Raw genomic sequence first — 17,152 nt, 5'->3', positions numbered from 1 at the left:
CTAAAATGTTACCAAAAAATTGCATAAAAAACAATAAAATTGCTAAAACAATCAAATTAAAATGGAAAATATAAAAATTAAAACTTTCTATTTGATTCTAATGTGACTACCGTAACATGACTTTCTTCAGTGTAACACAACAAATCATTCTTTTGATCTGGATTTTCTCAGAGAATCGGTTTATGATTCAGTCACAAAAGTCTTATGGTATTATGGTGAATAAATGATGACAGAATTGGACCTTTATACTTTATAAGTACTAATAATAAACAGACAATATGCTAGTAATATGCATGCTAATAAGCAACTAGTTAATAGTGAATAGTGTTCCTTAATCTAAAATGTTACCAAAAAATTGCATAAAAAACAATAAAATTGCTAAAACAATCAAATTAAAATGGAAAATATAAAAATTAAAACTTTCTATTTGATTCTAATGTGACTACCGTAACATGACTTTCTTCAGTGTAACACAACAAATCATTCTTTTGATCTGGATTTTCTCAGAGAATCGGTTTATGATTCAGTCACAAAAGTCTTATGGTATTATGGTGAATAAATGATGACAGAATTGGACTTTTAGGTGAACTTTTCCTTTAAATTCACATACTTTAAAGCCAAATGAAATGTCACTTGATGACTGTGGAAGCTGGTGAACAGAGGAATGGCCAAAGATAAGTGTGTTTTATCACCGCTTGAGAAAACGCTATGACTTTGCAGACTGTTCAGTTACAATTTATTTTGTCACAGCAAAGCAATGTTTTGTCATATGTTTTTAATAATAGCATACATTTGCCATTAAGTGATGCTTTGAGGACTAAAGGAGGAATGACCATGAATGTTCTGTCAAATGCATGTAGGCTTTGTGTCAATGCTAAGTGGATAATATACCATAATAATCGAGCCCAGACAAACGTGACCCTGGACCACAAAACCAGCCATAAGTGTTAAATTGAGATTTATACATCAACTGAAAGCTGAATAAATAAGCTTTCCATTGATGTATGGTTTGTTAGGATAGGACAATATTTGGCCGAGATACAACTATTAGAAAATCTGGAATCTGAGGGTGCAAAAAAATCGCCTTTAAAGTTGTCCAAATGAAGATCTTAGCAATGCATATTACTAATAAAAAATTGTTTTAATATATTTACAGTAGGAAATTTACAAAATATCTTCATGGAACATGATCTTTACTTAATATCCTAATGATTTTTGGCATAAAAGAAAAATCGATAATTGCTACAAATATACCCAAGCGACTTAAGACTGGTTTTGTGGTCCAGGGTCACAAATAACCTGCCTATGACAACCCATAGTAGACGACGGAGAGGAAAAAAATCATCAGGTGTATAAAACCTTTAAAACATTTTTTTATTGCAAAAGCTTTATTTTTGACACTGGCATGAACTGAAACGTTGCCTGTAGCATCTCCTTGTAGTGTATTATTAGTTTAGCAATGGTACAGTAAGTATGATTGGAAAGATTTTCAACACCAGCTAAACATCCAATTCATTACACTTTTTCAGTGTAGAAATGTGGTTTATTCAAACAAGATATATGCATTTCATTGTGATGAAATGTTCTGGTTTAAGAACACTGAGAAACTGGAAAATCAATTTTCTTGCCTAGATTTTACTACATTTGATTTGTCAGCCAATTATCAGAGGAGCAGTGCAGGCTAACTGTAATAAATGTATGTTCGTCTTGCCTTTGCGCTGTCTTCACCACTTAAGCTAACATTTCTTGAAAACTGCTAGAAGTCTTGCTTGTTAAGCTTGGATTGTTCTTGTTATGCTATTACCTTTGTATTTTTTTTTTTTCAGCAGCATTTTTATGAGAGTTCCCTGAGCATTATTTGTGATGTTTCTACACAGTTTTACATCTCGGTTCTTTACCTTTAAATAAGCAAAATAAACAAACAATATTCTTATTCTTCAGAAGATTGAGGGTGTTTTCCTAATCAGTGTCTAGTAAAACTGGCACTTTTAGAAAATTCTTTTGTTTCTGAATTGAAGACCTTTAGATCAGGCCTTTGTGGGAAACTGCTGGATCGGGTCCTTGTGGGAGAGAGCAATGCTACCATAAACAAGTGTCACACACTCACAGATCCCGCTCTCGGTCGCTGATACAGTCGGAAGCTGATGGTAAATCTTGCCGTCATCTAGAGCCAATCAGGACTCTGCACTTCAAGCATGAGCAGATGTTATGTAAGCATGTCTGAGCGTCCAAAGAAAACAAGAGCTGCAGTGTGAAAGAACATTTCCACTCATTAAATCCTGCTGCTATGCCACTAGTTTGATCAGAGGACATCCTGAACAAAAACAACACCAGACTTTATATCTGTAAACACAACCTGTGTGAACTTCAACAACTCCACTGACTGATCTATCTATCTATCTATCTATCTATCTATCTATCTATCTATCTATCTATCTATCTATCTGTCTGTCTGTCTGTCTGTCTGTATATCTATCTATCGTCTGTCTGTCCGTCCGTCCGTCCGTCCATCCATCCATCCATCCATGTTTGTCTGTCCATCCATCCATCCATCCGTCCGTCCGTCCGTCTGTCTTTCCATCTGTCTGTCTGTGTCTGTCCATCTATCTAGAAAACAATTGTATTTTTAGGCTTATTCAAACACTTTCATATCTATTGTCTATCTATCTATCTATCTATCTATCTATATCTATCTATCTATCTATCTATCTGTCTGTCTGTCTGTCTCTGTCTTTCCATCTATCTATCTGTCTGTCTGTCTGTCTATCTATCTGTCTGTCTTTCCATCTATCTGTCTGTCTGTCTGTCTTTCCATCTGTCTGTCTGTGTCTGTCCATCCGTCTAGCTATCTGTCTGTCCATCTATCTAGAAAACAATTATTTTTAGGCTTATTCAAACACTTTCATATCTATTGTCTAACAGGCAGAAATATTTGAAGGTGAAGACGAAATGTAGAGAGATATTTGGTAGCAAATATCAAGCTGAACTTGTGTTTGTTCTCATTTATAATTTAGATGTGTGCGAAGAACTAAATGTCATAATATATTATTTAATAAACACTGACTGTTCCCATAAAGGATTATATTTTAACATGCACACTTACAACAAGCTAGTAAAATTAGAACGGTCTTAAAAGGCGATTCGCTTCCAATATATTTTAAAACATGTAAAATAATCTTATATTTCATGCAAATACAGAAACTGATGCATGTTTTAACAAAACAAACAATCTGTTGAGTCAGTGTGATTTACATTCCTATTTGGCACTGGAAGGAAAGGGCTGCATAGTGCAGATGAATTACTGGCTTTCTACACAATGTTGTTCTCTCTACCTTCTACCTTTATTTAACAGGTCTGTTCTGCTTCTATTGTACTGTTCTATTTTTAACTGTTACCATGGTGCATTTGCTGACAAAAAAAAAAGTAGCAGTCTTGGGTCATGAGGGTGGGAAGAACTTTTATTTGTATTTACAAGACTTGATTCAACTGTAGACAGCCCCACAAAACAACAAATCAAGATCCAATTAACACAAAAAAATTTTTGAACCCTTCACAGAAATGATATTACATTCCAGTTGAGCATTGATTTCCCTGGCCAAACCTCTGAGCCTGCACTTTGCACACACTGCAAAAAGCCTCTTGAGTTTGAAGTGGGGATATTTCCATGCAGCAGCGGTGGGACGCCTCCGAGGGGTTCTCTAGTGTCCAGATCTTTGATGTTACAGCAGAACAACCAATGCGGCACTATATCCTACATGCTTTTACATTTTATTGCTTTTTGATATTCCCCTGATATTTTCAATATCAGACTTTTAACTTGATATATGTTAATAATAATCACATTTTTTCCCATTAACATCTACCCTTTAAACTTTGATTTCAGCAATAAGCTAATAAAATTCGGAAACCCTTTACACACAGTTTCGATTGATAAAACACACACAAAAAAATCCAATATTACTTTTTTCCTCTATCCATGAGCGGTTCCCTTAATGAGAGCCCTGAGAATGCTGAGTTACAGCAGCTCCCACTAGAACCCTGCCGATCACTCGGTTCTCAAGGGAGCTGAGCGGCCCACTGAGGCAGACAGCCTGTACAGTAGCTTCCCATGATGCAGCAGACCTCTGCTGTCAGTTAATCCAGAGTCTGAGTGACAGCCAAGCGACACACTTCCTCACACAAACACACAGCTCACTTTCCCAAAGGTGATGTCTGATGAGAAAGCAAAACATTCACACACTGCTACATGCAAACAGAGGAAAGCCCCTGTGATAATAGATCTGCTTGTACTGAAATATATAAAACAAACCTTCTTCTTTTTTCCATTTTATATAACAATTCTTCTTCTTCTTCTTCTTCTTCTTGTTATTGTTGTTGTCCTTGTTAACTGGTCTGCTATTATTTAATTGTTAATATTTTGTTTATCTTAATTATTATTTAAAAATATATATTATTTAATACATTTTTATTTTGTATATATTTACTTATTGCTGATTTCAAAATGTAGTATATTTTTAACAAAATAATATTTTTTCCTTTATAGTATATAATAATATTTAGTATATTATTTAAAAGGAAAAAATATTATTTTGTTAAAAATATTTTGAAATCAGCACTAAGTAAATATATACAAAATAAAAATGTATTAAATAATATTTATTTTTAAATAATTGTTTTTGTAGTAGTTGTTTTGTTGTTGTTTAATTGTTTTGATCGTAACTATTAATATTTTGTTAGTATTATTGTTGTTTACTTAATTATTTAAAAATATTTAATATTATTGTTTAATGCAATTTTATTTATTTATTTATTATTCATCTTTTGCTGATTCAAAAACAAAAATCTTAAATCTTAAACTAGTTGACAAGGTATTAATCTTTCAGGTGAGGCTGGTTGACTGAGAAAGTCTAAGCTAATCATCTCTAATCATCTACACATCCATCAGTGTGACTAGAATAACAGCCGCCTTCCTGTCGATAAGAACTTCCTGTTTATTAATTACACTGTTATGTTTTAATGTGCAATCATTGTGCTTTCAGTTTGTGTGTCTATTCAGCAGGATGACTACTTTAAAAAAAGATCCTGAATGTAACCCAGCTGACCTCATATAACACTGTGAAGAAATGTCTGTCCCAGTTCAGCAGCATTTTCTGACTGGGTTCTGTTTGTGCTGCTCAACCCAGAGACAGTGGGATCGGAGAGAGAAAATAAAAGAAAAGAGCAGCTCATGCATAGTGTACAGAAGGGCTGTTCACACCAGTCAGAACAGTGAGAATATGCTCATCATCTTTATCATGCTCTACTTATCATTGGCACTAATTTCCTTTTTTGCTGATAGAGACAAGAAGTGCACTAGTGCTCCTCTTTGGCTCTATACAGGCTTTTAAAAGCATATCTGCATATCTTATTGTGGTCATTCATTTAGTATCACATTGCATGGATAATATTTTTATTTATAGCATGATCCACATGAATTCTGATTGGATGGAATGTGTGCATTAAAATTGTGTAATGCACAGGTAGTCACAGTCGGTTTAATCATAGTTCTATTGTCAATTTTCACAACAACACTGTTAAATTAAATTAATACTTTGGTATTTTTATTTGGAACAATCTTAATAGTGTACAGTAAAATCGACTCATGTTTTCCCTGTCTGTTGTACTGGTTTCTTACATAGATTGATAAGTCACATGGCATTTACAGCTCAGGTGAGTGGCTCAAAATAACCTGGTGGCAGCACTGAGTCCCCATAAATAAAGATGATTTCCCATCACACACTTCTGTGGGGTCCTGCACCATCCATGCATGTGTCATTGAGATGAATGAGAATACTAACAGATAGTTTTAGGTATAGACCTCCTTGTTTGACTTTCAGTTAATTAATCACTCCTTACAACTGTTTAATTTGTCATTGTTTGTCACACTATTTAAGTTTTATTCTTAGGCCAATCACATCTCAGTAGGTGTAACTGATTATTTTATTATTATTTTATTTTCAGGAAATATCTTGATTTACAGGTACATCTCAAAAAATTAGAATATCATGAAAAAGGTCAATATTTTTTGTCACTCATTTCAGAGCTGACAAGCTTTATGGAGATGCTGATTTCATTTTCCAGCAGGACTTGGCACCTGCCCACACTGCCAAAGGTACCAAAAGCTGGTTCAATGACCATTGCGTTACTGTGCTTGATTGGCCAGCAAACTCGCCTGACCTGAACTCCATAGACAATCTATGGGGTAAATTTTCTGAGACACTGAATTTTGGGTTTTCATTATCTGTAAGCCATAATCATCAAAATGTCAAGAAATAAAGGCTTGAAATATTTCACTCTATGTGTAATATATCTATATAATATATGGGTTTCACTTTCTGAAATGGGTGACAAAAAATATTGACCTTTTTCATGATATTCTAATTTTTTTAGATGTACCTGTATACCCATTCTGCCCCCTACAGGTTGATTAAATTGAAGTAAACATCAAATTACATTTAACTCTACCATGCAACTTTGCTGAATTAGGTTTATGAAATCAAGTATTTTATATTTAATCTCAACTGTAAGGTTTTCCTTTAAATTTGCAAACATTTTCAAATTAATGTTCATATAATGTGGAACCGTTGATCAAACGAGGTGTGCTATGTAGGTGTGTAGCATAAATACGTTCCTGGAAATTCTCCATCTGCTTTGACCTTTGACATGATGCCCCTATGATCTAGTAACAACAACCGTAATATCAGTATACTCAGGTGTGGTTAAACAAACAGAATTTAACCATAAGGAAAAGCTTGGTTCCTATAGCACTGGATTAGAAGGATTAGCATAAAATTGTTCATAATGTTTGTGAAAACACAATAGCATTTTGGCTGAACTCTCTATCTGGCAGTGAGGCAGAACAGACGGTACTGAAAGCAATACATGAAACAGGCACAGCTTTTAGGAAATCGAACATCATCCACACATAACACACACTTGTGAGATTTACAAATGACTAAGAAAAAAGCTGTTCAATTTATTATCATGTATGTAACTAACTATATCTTATCAAACCAGCGAAAACAACATTATCAAATAATGCTTATTCTATTAGACTGGGGATTGAGATAAGTGCATTATCATTACAGTAGATTCTTAGCTATTTATAAATACTTGCTACCATGAAAATCCTATGGAAAGATTTGTGTACTCTAGAGTGCAGTACAAATGATGCCTTTACCTCCATGTGTTTCTGACAGCACACACCTCCCAATGACCTCTGTCCTGTGCTGAGATCAATGATCAACTGGACACAGATGATATACAATGGAAAGAAATATTCAATCAACATTAGATTCACGTACAGTACGACTGACTGCGAGCAAGGCAGGTATTGATTTACCTACCATAAACTATGCATTTGTGCACTTTGAGTTGATCAACTACAAGTGAATCAATTACATCAACTCTGAGTGTCTACAAGTCAAGGTGATCCTATGAAAAAAAGCTGTAGATGCGATCTGACAGACAGACAGACAGACAGACAGACAGACAGAAGATGATAGATAGATAGATAGATAGATAGATAGATAGATAGATAGATAGACCTCAGTTGTACAAAATTTGTTATTTTGGCTTTAATTATTTTGCTATTGTGACTTTGTAACTATGTGAAAAATCTTTCAACAAAACGAAAACTGGCTTTCATTGTAATACTTTGTCGTAGCCTTTAAAACGGAAGCAACGCCATCATGTGGCGAAACATAAGCTTAATTTACAGTAAACCTACTACCACTATCATTTTTATTCTTTTCACAGTAATTTATCATTAATTCTTAATTAACTTAATTATTAAATCAACGTGTTATTACTATTATTATTATCATCATCAATATTAGTATTAGTATTATGCATTGGTGAGTGGGTTTCACGAAGACACGGTATTATTCCATTATAGTTGCATGCCACCTTGTGGCTAAACTGTGCAAAACCATTGATTTTTAATAAAGCAGGAATGGGTTTGTCAGCAGCAGGAATGTATGAAACTTTTAAACGGAAAAAAAATAAAGACCTTTTCTGCTGACGTCCTGTGTTCTCTTGTTCTCCAAATGCTAATATAAGGCTGGTCACTTACTGACAGGATTTTTTCCTCAGTAACGGATAAGATATTGCACACAAGAGGCGGTGCATGCGGAGGAACTGCATGTTGTAAATGCAGTGTCAGCGACTCTACGTGGCGATGATGGAAGTCGGTGGAGAGCGCGAAGGAGGAGCTGATCTTATTCGGTCAACGACACGTCCACGGAATCCACGTGTAGCCCGTCACTTTGACGCAAACACACGGGACTGTGCTGCTCTCATCAGCCGGGGTGGGTTTCATCATGGAGCGACCGCTAACCGCCGCTGCGGGAGGTACAGGCACGTTTCGCTTCTAGCTTTTCTGTTACATCCTTACTGTTTGCTTTGGTCGTCTTTAAATCATACTAGCATCCATTAGTACAATGCACATAAAAAAAAGAAAAGAAGAAAAGGCTTCATTGTTCTCGCAGTGTAAGGAGTTCGGTTACTGCCATACTCCTCATATCTGAAAGAATCACTTTGGTATTTGATTCAAACAGTACAACAGCTGCTGTATCATTCTTGAGTGATCGATTTGCCTCTCTAATGATTCACGAATCGTTTGATTGCGGTGACAGGTGTGGCAAAGCGATCCAGTGGAGCAGTTAATATGATCACAACACGGCTTCTGTTCTTGCTCATCCTCCCTTCACTGAGTCTGTGTGCTCCACAACTTCAGCAAACACTCAGGTAGGCCGCATGAACGCTATGCTAGTATACTGTACTGTACTGTACTGTGACTGTAATATATTATAGTATTGGTGCCCCCCCCCAGTGGGATTTTACTGAAAAATTGAAACATATTCAGAGGATCATCCAATATAGCCTACATTTGCTCATTTAGATGTAATAAATAAATAGATAGTAGAAAATGTAAAATGCATTTGATATTAATTTTATGAAAGTATTTTTTTTTTTCAGTTACTACTACTATCTGCCTATTGGAAAATATGTCAATAAAGTGAAATGCAATATAAAATATTCTGTGTAAATGTGTTTTGGACAATTAGTTGAGTAATTTAAGCAATAATTAAATAATGACAGACAAATCAAATCAAAAGCAATGGACTCCAGATTGAATGTTTTTACAATTGGCCTACAGGCAAGAATTATTATGGTGGATTATATTAATTTAAATAACTATATAAATAAATATATATTAAACTTAGATTATTAGATATTATGTACATCAATTGTACATTTGTACATAACACGTTTCAGAATTGTATTGTACATCTGTAAGTAACATCTTGAACTGCATACCTGTAAATAACATTTCTGTACATTAATAAATTATACATATATTTTAAGCTCTTTCCGATTCTAATTTACCATAGTGGGTGGACTATTTTGATTAGGATGGATAGATAGTTATCCAATAGCAAATATAAGTATCTTGGCCTTGATTTTTTTCTAAATGTGAAATAAACTTGGCTAATTTTTCTTGTGACTGTTGTTTTTCCAGTGATGACATTGTTGTACCAGACCTTGCAAATCCTTTTGGCTCCAGCGAAGACAACCACAGGTTAATTTTTTGACTACTACTCCCTATCGTCAAACCCGCCTGATCAAATAAGGTAGTACAGTTGCCCCAAGGGTCAAAGTCTGTTGTCACATCAGAGATAATGCTGAGATTTCCACAGCTGACACACTGACATGCTGAACAAGCAATAGCTAAAAAAGGTGCCAAAACAAAATCATAGTTGTGCATTCAGACTTATTTAAAAAGAAATAAGTCCTAAAGAAAGACCTTATGCAGTTGTGCACGTTTAACACAATGCTTCCAGTATTTATCTTTAAAAGTAATTTTTAAAATGTTCCAATTCAGGAAAGTACTGCATGAATTCAGATCCTTGCTCTTTTTCCTCTATAAATACTGTAGCGGAACTAAAGTGGCGTGTGATCTTTGATTCTGTATGACAGGCTCTTGCAAAGCTACATCAAGAGCAGCATGAAGGAAGGACAGACCAGTCCAGAGCTGAACACAAGGGAACAAGGTTAATATAGTTCATTATTAACAGTCTCTGTTAACTGCTTTTATTTCCACTAGTGCTGCGTGATTTTCTATTTTACACACAATTGCAGAATATTTTTTTGTATCTTCCATTTCATGTTAAGATAATTCCACTGCCTAAATTAAAGTTAGTCCTATAGAAACTGCTATTTTGAAATTGTTAATAGATTTCTTTTCCTAGAAGCACAGCAGATGATCTACACACAAATGGCATTCATACATTACACATTTGTTAAATATAATAAACATTCAACTTATCTGTATATGAATAAAATGAGATTGTTTATAATTGCCATAATTATATTGTTTGTAATACATGTCATTTAATATATATATATATATATATATCTCTCTTTAAAACGAAACTTGTCTGACATTTCTACATGGTAGATACAAAAGTAAGACCAGATGTTCTCAGTTGTGCAGTTTACCTTGGGTGCTCTCAGGTTTTCATAAGCTTCTTATTGTCTGATTTGTTCTCTTCTTGTCACAGAGGTATTTTTCCTTTTCTCTCTGTACGACTATGACAGAAGTGGGCAGATGGATGGCCTTGAACTGATGCAACTACTGACGGATTTTCTGACTCACCATGAAATGTTGCCAAAGTCTTCAGATTCTGTGAGTGCTGCCTAGCTTTGTCACAACATCCAAGTAAAAAAAGCTCTTGAATTCTGTTGACTTGAAGTCGTTTACACTTTAGGTTGTATCTTTGGTGGATTATCTGCTACAAACTCAAGATCTGAACCAGGATGGACTACTGGCTCCTTCAGAGCTGTTATCCACGATAGAACATCAGCAAGAAAACAAAATAGTTCCCCCTGATCCACCTGCTGAGGAAGCCTTAAATCAGGAACAAACACATACAAAATCAGAGGACAGAGTTTCTGAAACTCACCAACAAGATGTAGAGGTCAACCAAGAGTCTGAACATGAAAATGAGACACAAGACTCCGCTAAAGAAGAAAACATGGAGGCTGAGAAATCACAACCAGATACCTGAAAAGCTTGAAAAACATCAGGACCAACTGCAGCCTCCTGTAGAGCAAGAGCTGCAAGATGATCATCAGGAACAGAAGAAAATACCAGTCCATCAAGAGCAACCAGCGATATAAATGCCAAATTAAGCATGAAGTGCAACTTTAGAGACTTGTACAAATCAGCCATACATTGGAAACTACTTACCTGCTGCATAAACTGTACGACTGATGCATAAATTTAATTCTGGATATACTAAAAGTTATGAAAGTACAAGAGCATGTGTTAATGATATTAGAATTGTGGTACACATCAAGTTATTGTAAACCTTCTGAACTGAATTATGGAACCCAAACACAAATCATCTGAATTAGTAATGCCCTGTTCAAACTATGCAAACCCAGAGAGTACAGCTTAGGTTTACTGAGAGTTTAATGCAGAAATCCAGTCACAGCCAAGGTTTAGCAACCATTTTTAAAGGTTTCATACCAAACTCTTAGCATATTCCTGTACCCAGTTCCTTTTTTTTTTTCTTCTTTTTTTGAGGTTTAACGCCTCTGAAATTAACAGCTCAATTAGAAGTGGAGAGTGTATTTTGAGCTTCAAGAATGTTGCTGAAAGCCTTTAAATTTTCTGATGAACATGCAACAATTTGGATGGATCAGTTTGTAGAGGGCTGAAATTGTATTGCCATAAGTGAACTATGCAGTTTTGCTGAACACAGTGAAGCTGTATTGCACTTCCAAGGAGACAAAAGATCAGTCATGCTACATTTCCAGTACAGATTTCTCATAGCCATAGAGCCTCAGCTTTCTTGATTTCTATATGAAGTGCGAAACCCCACATTTTTGCCTTAAGGTCTGATATTCCTTTTTTCATTCTCTACCTAGTTACTTTTAGTTGAAAACTTGATGTTGCAAGTGATTTAAAAAAAAAAAAAAAAAAGAAAAAAAAAAAAAAGTCATGACAGTACATACTTCGGTTTTAATATTTATTACATTTTAGACAGTGCATTAAAAATTAAACCAAAATAAAGTAAAAACCATTCAACCTAAATAAGCAAATTTAAAAAGTCAAACATATTGGGTAAAGTTGGCTGAGGCATCAAGTTGTGCCGAAATTTTATAGACTGGTCTAAAACTGACACCAATGACCTGGACTAGTTAACATTTTGCGATGCATAAAAAGGTCACACCAGTTCTAAAACGTACCTGATCGAGGATCCCAGTCTAAAAAGACTCATATAAAACTCACTGATTAACAATGTAACATGGCAATAAAGGAAGGCAGTCAGCTTAAGTTGGAGACATTCAATGTCTGCGTTTTGAACCGGGTGCTCATTTCAGCTCTCCTCTTGCGTTTTTTTTTTTGATGGTTACTGTGGAATTCCAGCCACAATTTCAGACTCAATGCCACAGTGGTCCTCACCTCGGAGAATCTTGAAATATCCTAAATTTGGAAAAAAAAAAAAAGTAAATGAAGCTAACTCTTGCACATTCTGTAAATCGATAAATCTGGAAATATGTTGGTACAAAACACATGAACACTTCCTTGGCAGTTTACTGGGTTGGGTAACAAACTGCAGACAATAAAAGCAGCATTTTAGTCTTCAAACAAAAAAATGACCCTCACCATTATCACCCCAGTCAGTGTTCCAGGAGTTAGCAGCAAGCCAGTAGGGGACACCATTCTCCTCTCCCCAGCCCAGGATCTTAATGGCATGACCACCTAGTGCAGATCCACTCACATGCTGATATACACCTACAAAAATGAGTAAAGAACCACCAAATTATCAACAGTTCCATGTTATTAGTACTCTTGCCATGTACATGAATAGACAGAAACCAACCAGATTTATATTGCAGGAAGTCCTCATAGACAGTGAAAGCTCCCTCTACTGGACCGTTCTTGTAGAGCTCTTTCATAATGTCCTTCTGATTAGATGGGACACTATAGGATGTCTTTCCTGTAGTGACAAACAAGGACCACAAATAAGTTCAATGATTCATCTTTTGGCAGCATTCAGAAAAAAAAAACTCTTTACTTTAAGCCAGCAATTCTCAACCCGGGGGCTGGAATGGGGGAACCACGAGGAACTTCGAAATAAGGAACAGCATAATAAAAACAAAAAGGGCTGGGGGCCTTTAAATATTTCTGTGGACTTGGGAGTCAATTAGGTTTAGAAGCACTGACCTAAAGTGATGTCTAACTAGATGCAAAAAAAAGCATTTAAAGCCAGCATACTTGTTTAGCGTTATCCTGATGCTAGTTTAATGCATCAGCATACACAAGGTCCTCCTGTAGCTGTAATGACATTACTGCATTGGCTTAACTCACCCCATACCACAGCTGTCACAGCAGGTAAGCAGGTCCTGAGCGGAGATCTCCACACTCACTTTGGCATTGCTATGGATGCATACTCTGTCAGATATGGCTTCAGCAGCCCCAAAAGCCTACGAAAAGATTGAAGAATCCCAGTAAAAATATGAAGTGTACAAATAACGGATCCAAGGTCATATTGAATCCACTAGAGACAAGAACTCACCCAGCATGAGCCGCAAGAACCCTGGTCTCTGATCTCTTTAAGAGTGGGGCAGTTGGGCCACTGCTCTCTGGCATCAAAGTTAGTGGGGAGCTTGAAGTCATCAGCATACTGTACCCTGGTTAAAGACGAAGCGAAATCTGTTATACCAGAATGCAGAACTGAAAGCAATAAGCATGAGGAAACAGAACTGCATCATATGACAAAGGAGTCATATGTATACAATAATTGCAATGTTAACTAGTTGCACTTCTTTTCAATCTTCTCCACTCACACAAAAATCAACTGAACTCACATGACAGGGAGTCTGGGTCCTTTCAGCAAAGTCCCACACAGCCTCTTCACATAGCTATAGTCCACATCATGGAAGTTGTGTCCAGCCTATAGGTGACAATTAAGCTTGATGCAAAATTATGAAAGAGGCGCTGAAGAAAATGCCTCAATACAAAAGGTCTTTCTAATAGTGGCTCATTTATCCTCACTAGGATGCATTTTAGTGTATCAGTGAATAGAACAGCTTCTTACCTTCCAAGTAGTGTTTGCTTTATTGATGAAATTGACCATCTCATGGGAGAGAGGAGCAAGTCGAGGACGAGCCCAGCTAACTGAAAGGGCTGAGATCACGCACAGGAAAGCCAGCCGCCACATTCTGAAACAAACTCCATTATTCTCACTTGTACACAGAAAGGAGGCTTTAGGTGTAATTCTAGCGGTCCAAAATCCCACTTTAAACACTTTTAATATAAACTGCAGCTAAAAATGCTGCATCTTAGTCGGTTTCATGAATCATTTCAACTAAAACTTTAAAGTTCTAAACATCACAGCCTTAAATCAACAACAGTCAGGTGGCACATCAAGAACACTTCTCAATCAGGTGAAACAGATCACGGACTACAGTAGTGTTATCTTCAGACTGCGGTCATGCAGACGTGAAAGCTTTAGACATCTTAAACATGGCCAAAACTCCTAATGGTTACACAACCAGTCAAACAAGCCTTGATTAACTACTCTGGGTAAGTATATTTTAGGCTTTTTTTTAAAGGGGCTCCTAACTCAGTGGTTTCACAGCAGACGTGGTTTTAAACAACTGTACTTCATAATTCCCCATTATTGACTTGCCACAATCTTGACAACTATAGTGAGTCAGCAATTGCAAGGAAAGCCTGCTAATACTTGAGAAAGCCAGCCTACTCTGACCTTAAACCTCGCAGTAATCTCGACGACTTGTTAAAAATACTGCTGTAAGTGGTATTAACACCGTCAGGAGTCAATTATATAGTGAGAATGCAAATATAAGATTGTTCGCGGCATTTAAAGTTCCCACGTTACTGTAGTAGTGCGAGACGTAAAATATCTGAGGCAACTTATGTTTGAAAGCTAATAGTGGATTTGTAAGTAAACGAGCAGCATAATGTCACTTAAAGCAGCTGAAGCATTCACATGTGTTAAAACATAAGCTCAGGTTTCCATTTCCCCTGCTTTCCTTTTTAACTGCAGGCCTTGTTTACATAGTCAAACGAACAATGAATCCATATTTTAAAATCAAAGGAAGTCGCTGTAACACTGCAATATTATATTTCATAACAAAGCAGTAAGTGTATTTGAAATAACGTCATGCTACTAAACGTCCCCGTGATTTAAAAGCAGATTTTAGGAACAAAGTCCTACCTGTCTTTCGTCTGCTGGCAGTTGTTCTATTTGAAATGTGTGTCTCACTCCCCAAAAGTTCCACTGGGCGAAAATAACCAACAGTTGAGGAGCATGCTGATGGCTTTATAGAGCAACGACGGATCACGTGATAAGTCATGTGCGCTTGGGGTCTCATGACTCTCACGTGATCAAATCTCTTTACTTGAGTAATCATAGTACTTGTTTGTTAATTTTGTTTGGTATGTAAATAATATGATGAATAGTATGGAAGCCAAAGAAAATTATGCTCTGGTAAATCATGATGACATTAAGGATCGAATTTTCTGTCATAATTATGACATTTTATGTCAGTTATGACTTTTAGGTGACTTTTGTCATAATTTAACTACCGTGTTTATCGTGTTGTCAAACGATTAATCATTTGACAGCACTAAACCTAGCCTTTTACCTTATAATTTCGACTTTTAACTTTGTTTAGATTTAGATTATTTGTCATAAAAGATTATTTTTTTTATTGTTATGTGATATTTTTCAATTTTGTTTTATATTTTAGTATATCAAGTAATAGATCCTAGCTTGCTACATAAGCAAGCTGTTTTTATTTATTTATTTATTTAATCAATAATTGTTTACAGAACATATTGCATATTGCAAACCACAAAAAAAGCTAAAGGGTAAAATCCAAGAGTTCACACACACTTAAAATAAATAATAATAATAATAATAATTATTATTATTATTATACATGGGAAAAATCCAATTAAATAAAATAAAGAAAGAAAGAAAAAATCCACGAAAACATCCCAAATGAGAGCAGACAGTCCAAGTGTTATTAGCTTTTTTTGGAGGTAGACACATGTTTTTAAAATAGATCCTTAACTTTTTTGAAAGGGAGCTTGGGTTAATGAATAACTTTTTTTTTTTTTTTTACAAGATCAAAATACATGTATATGACAAACGCTATACATGATATAAACAATAAACATTATACGTGAAATAAACAATTTCACACTAGAGGGGCTGTATACAAATACAAATTTATATAAAAATATTAAAGCGTTTACAAACTTTCTCCGTTTTAATTGCTTTTTGTTTCATAGAAAATCGTATAGTATCAATGTAATGCTCCATTTAATACATTACATGTGTTTCATACAATATTGCTCGGTGCGTGACGTCACATTGAGCGGCAGCCTCCAAAACCTGTTCAAAGACATCACGATCACACACAAAGCTCACTGTCCTTCAATAGCAGAAGGAATACCAAAAGCTTTGAAAAAAATACGTTTTAGTGCAGCGATGCAGAATCGAAAGGGAAGTGCGATCATATGGAGTCACGTCTGCCTCTACTCTTTTTCAGGAGTCATTGTTTTATTGGAGAAAGCGGCACGTAAGTTATTTTCTGATTAATCATTCCCTTCCAACCCGCTATCTGTGCTTACTGAACATATTTTGGCAGCATCGGCATGTGGATGTGGGTTTTGCCTGTTTGTTCATGTTGTATTATGAGTTCAGTTTTGTTATTGCACGTTATTGCTGCTATGGTTTTATAGCATTTGAGCGACACTATCATTCAAGAGGTTTGGGGTCAGTAAGAATTTGTTTTGATAGAAATTATTATTTTTCAGCAAGGGTGCATTAAATTGATCAAAGGTGACGGTAAGGATATTTATATTGTTACATAAATTTATTTTCCAAATAAATGCTGTTTTTAACCTACATCAAAAAATCCTGACAAAATATCCTAATTTCCACAAAAATATTTAGCAGCACAACTGTTTTCAACACTGATAATAATAAAAAATGTTTCCTGAGCACCAAATCAGCATGTTAGAATGATTTCTGAAGGATCATGTGACACTAAAGACTGGAGT

The 17,152-nt window shown here is 35.5% G+C and overlaps 3 protein-coding genes across 3 annotated transcripts in view; 2 read left to right on the top strand and 1 right to left on the bottom strand.

Annotated features, from left to right (window-relative positions):
• The first annotated feature begins 8,114 nt into the window (after positions 1-8,114).
• On the top strand, positions 8,115-11,521 carry LOC107697770 (cell growth regulator with EF hand domain protein 1-like). Its single transcript, XM_016498626.1, is given in 7 exon segments — positions 8,115-8,349; positions 8,351-8,391; positions 8,676-8,787; positions 9,563-9,622; positions 10,021-10,094; positions 10,605-10,729; positions 10,812-11,521. Coding segments are annotated over 7 exon segments (870 nt in total). The 5' UTR covers positions 8,115-8,191; the 3' UTR covers positions 11,112-11,521.
• A 1,880-nt stretch (positions 11,522-13,401) lies between these two features.
• Positions 13,402-15,395, bottom strand: LOC107697771 (cathepsin B-like). The gene is made up of 5 exons (XM_016498627.1): positions 15,297-15,395; positions 14,154-14,277; positions 13,924-14,009; positions 13,632-13,746; positions 13,402-13,539 (listed from the first exon to the last, which is right to left on the bottom strand). The coding sequence occupies exons 2-5, from the start codon at positions 14,274-14,276 to the stop codon at positions 13,420-13,422; spliced, it is 444 nt and encodes a 147-aa protein (XP_016354113.1). The 5' UTR covers position 14,277; positions 15,297-15,395; the 3' UTR covers positions 13,402-13,419.
• Positions 15,396-16,577: 1,182 nt separating this feature from the next.
• LOC107697671 (XK-related protein 5-like) overlaps positions 16,578-17,152 on the top strand; it is a 9,778-nt gene continuing 9,203 nt past the window's right edge. Inside the window, exons 1-2 of the mRNA XM_016498468.1 lie at positions 16,578-16,668; positions 16,832-16,865. Coding sequence (XP_016353954.1) covers positions 16,578-16,668; positions 16,832-16,865 — 125 coding nt within the window. The remainder of the gene's footprint in view (positions 16,669-16,831; positions 16,866-17,152) is intronic.

The sequence above is a fragment of the Sinocyclocheilus anshuiensis genome, unplaced genomic scaffold (genome assembly GCF_001515605.1).
Source record: "Sinocyclocheilus anshuiensis isolate Anshui unplaced genomic scaffold, SAMN03320099.WGS_v1.1 scaffold446, whole genome shotgun sequence".
NCBI lineage: Eukaryota > Metazoa > Chordata > Actinopteri > Cypriniformes > Cyprinidae > Sinocyclocheilus > Sinocyclocheilus anshuiensis.
Note: the sequence above shows the minus strand (reverse complement) of the source record. Positions and strands in the feature narration are given on the sequence as shown.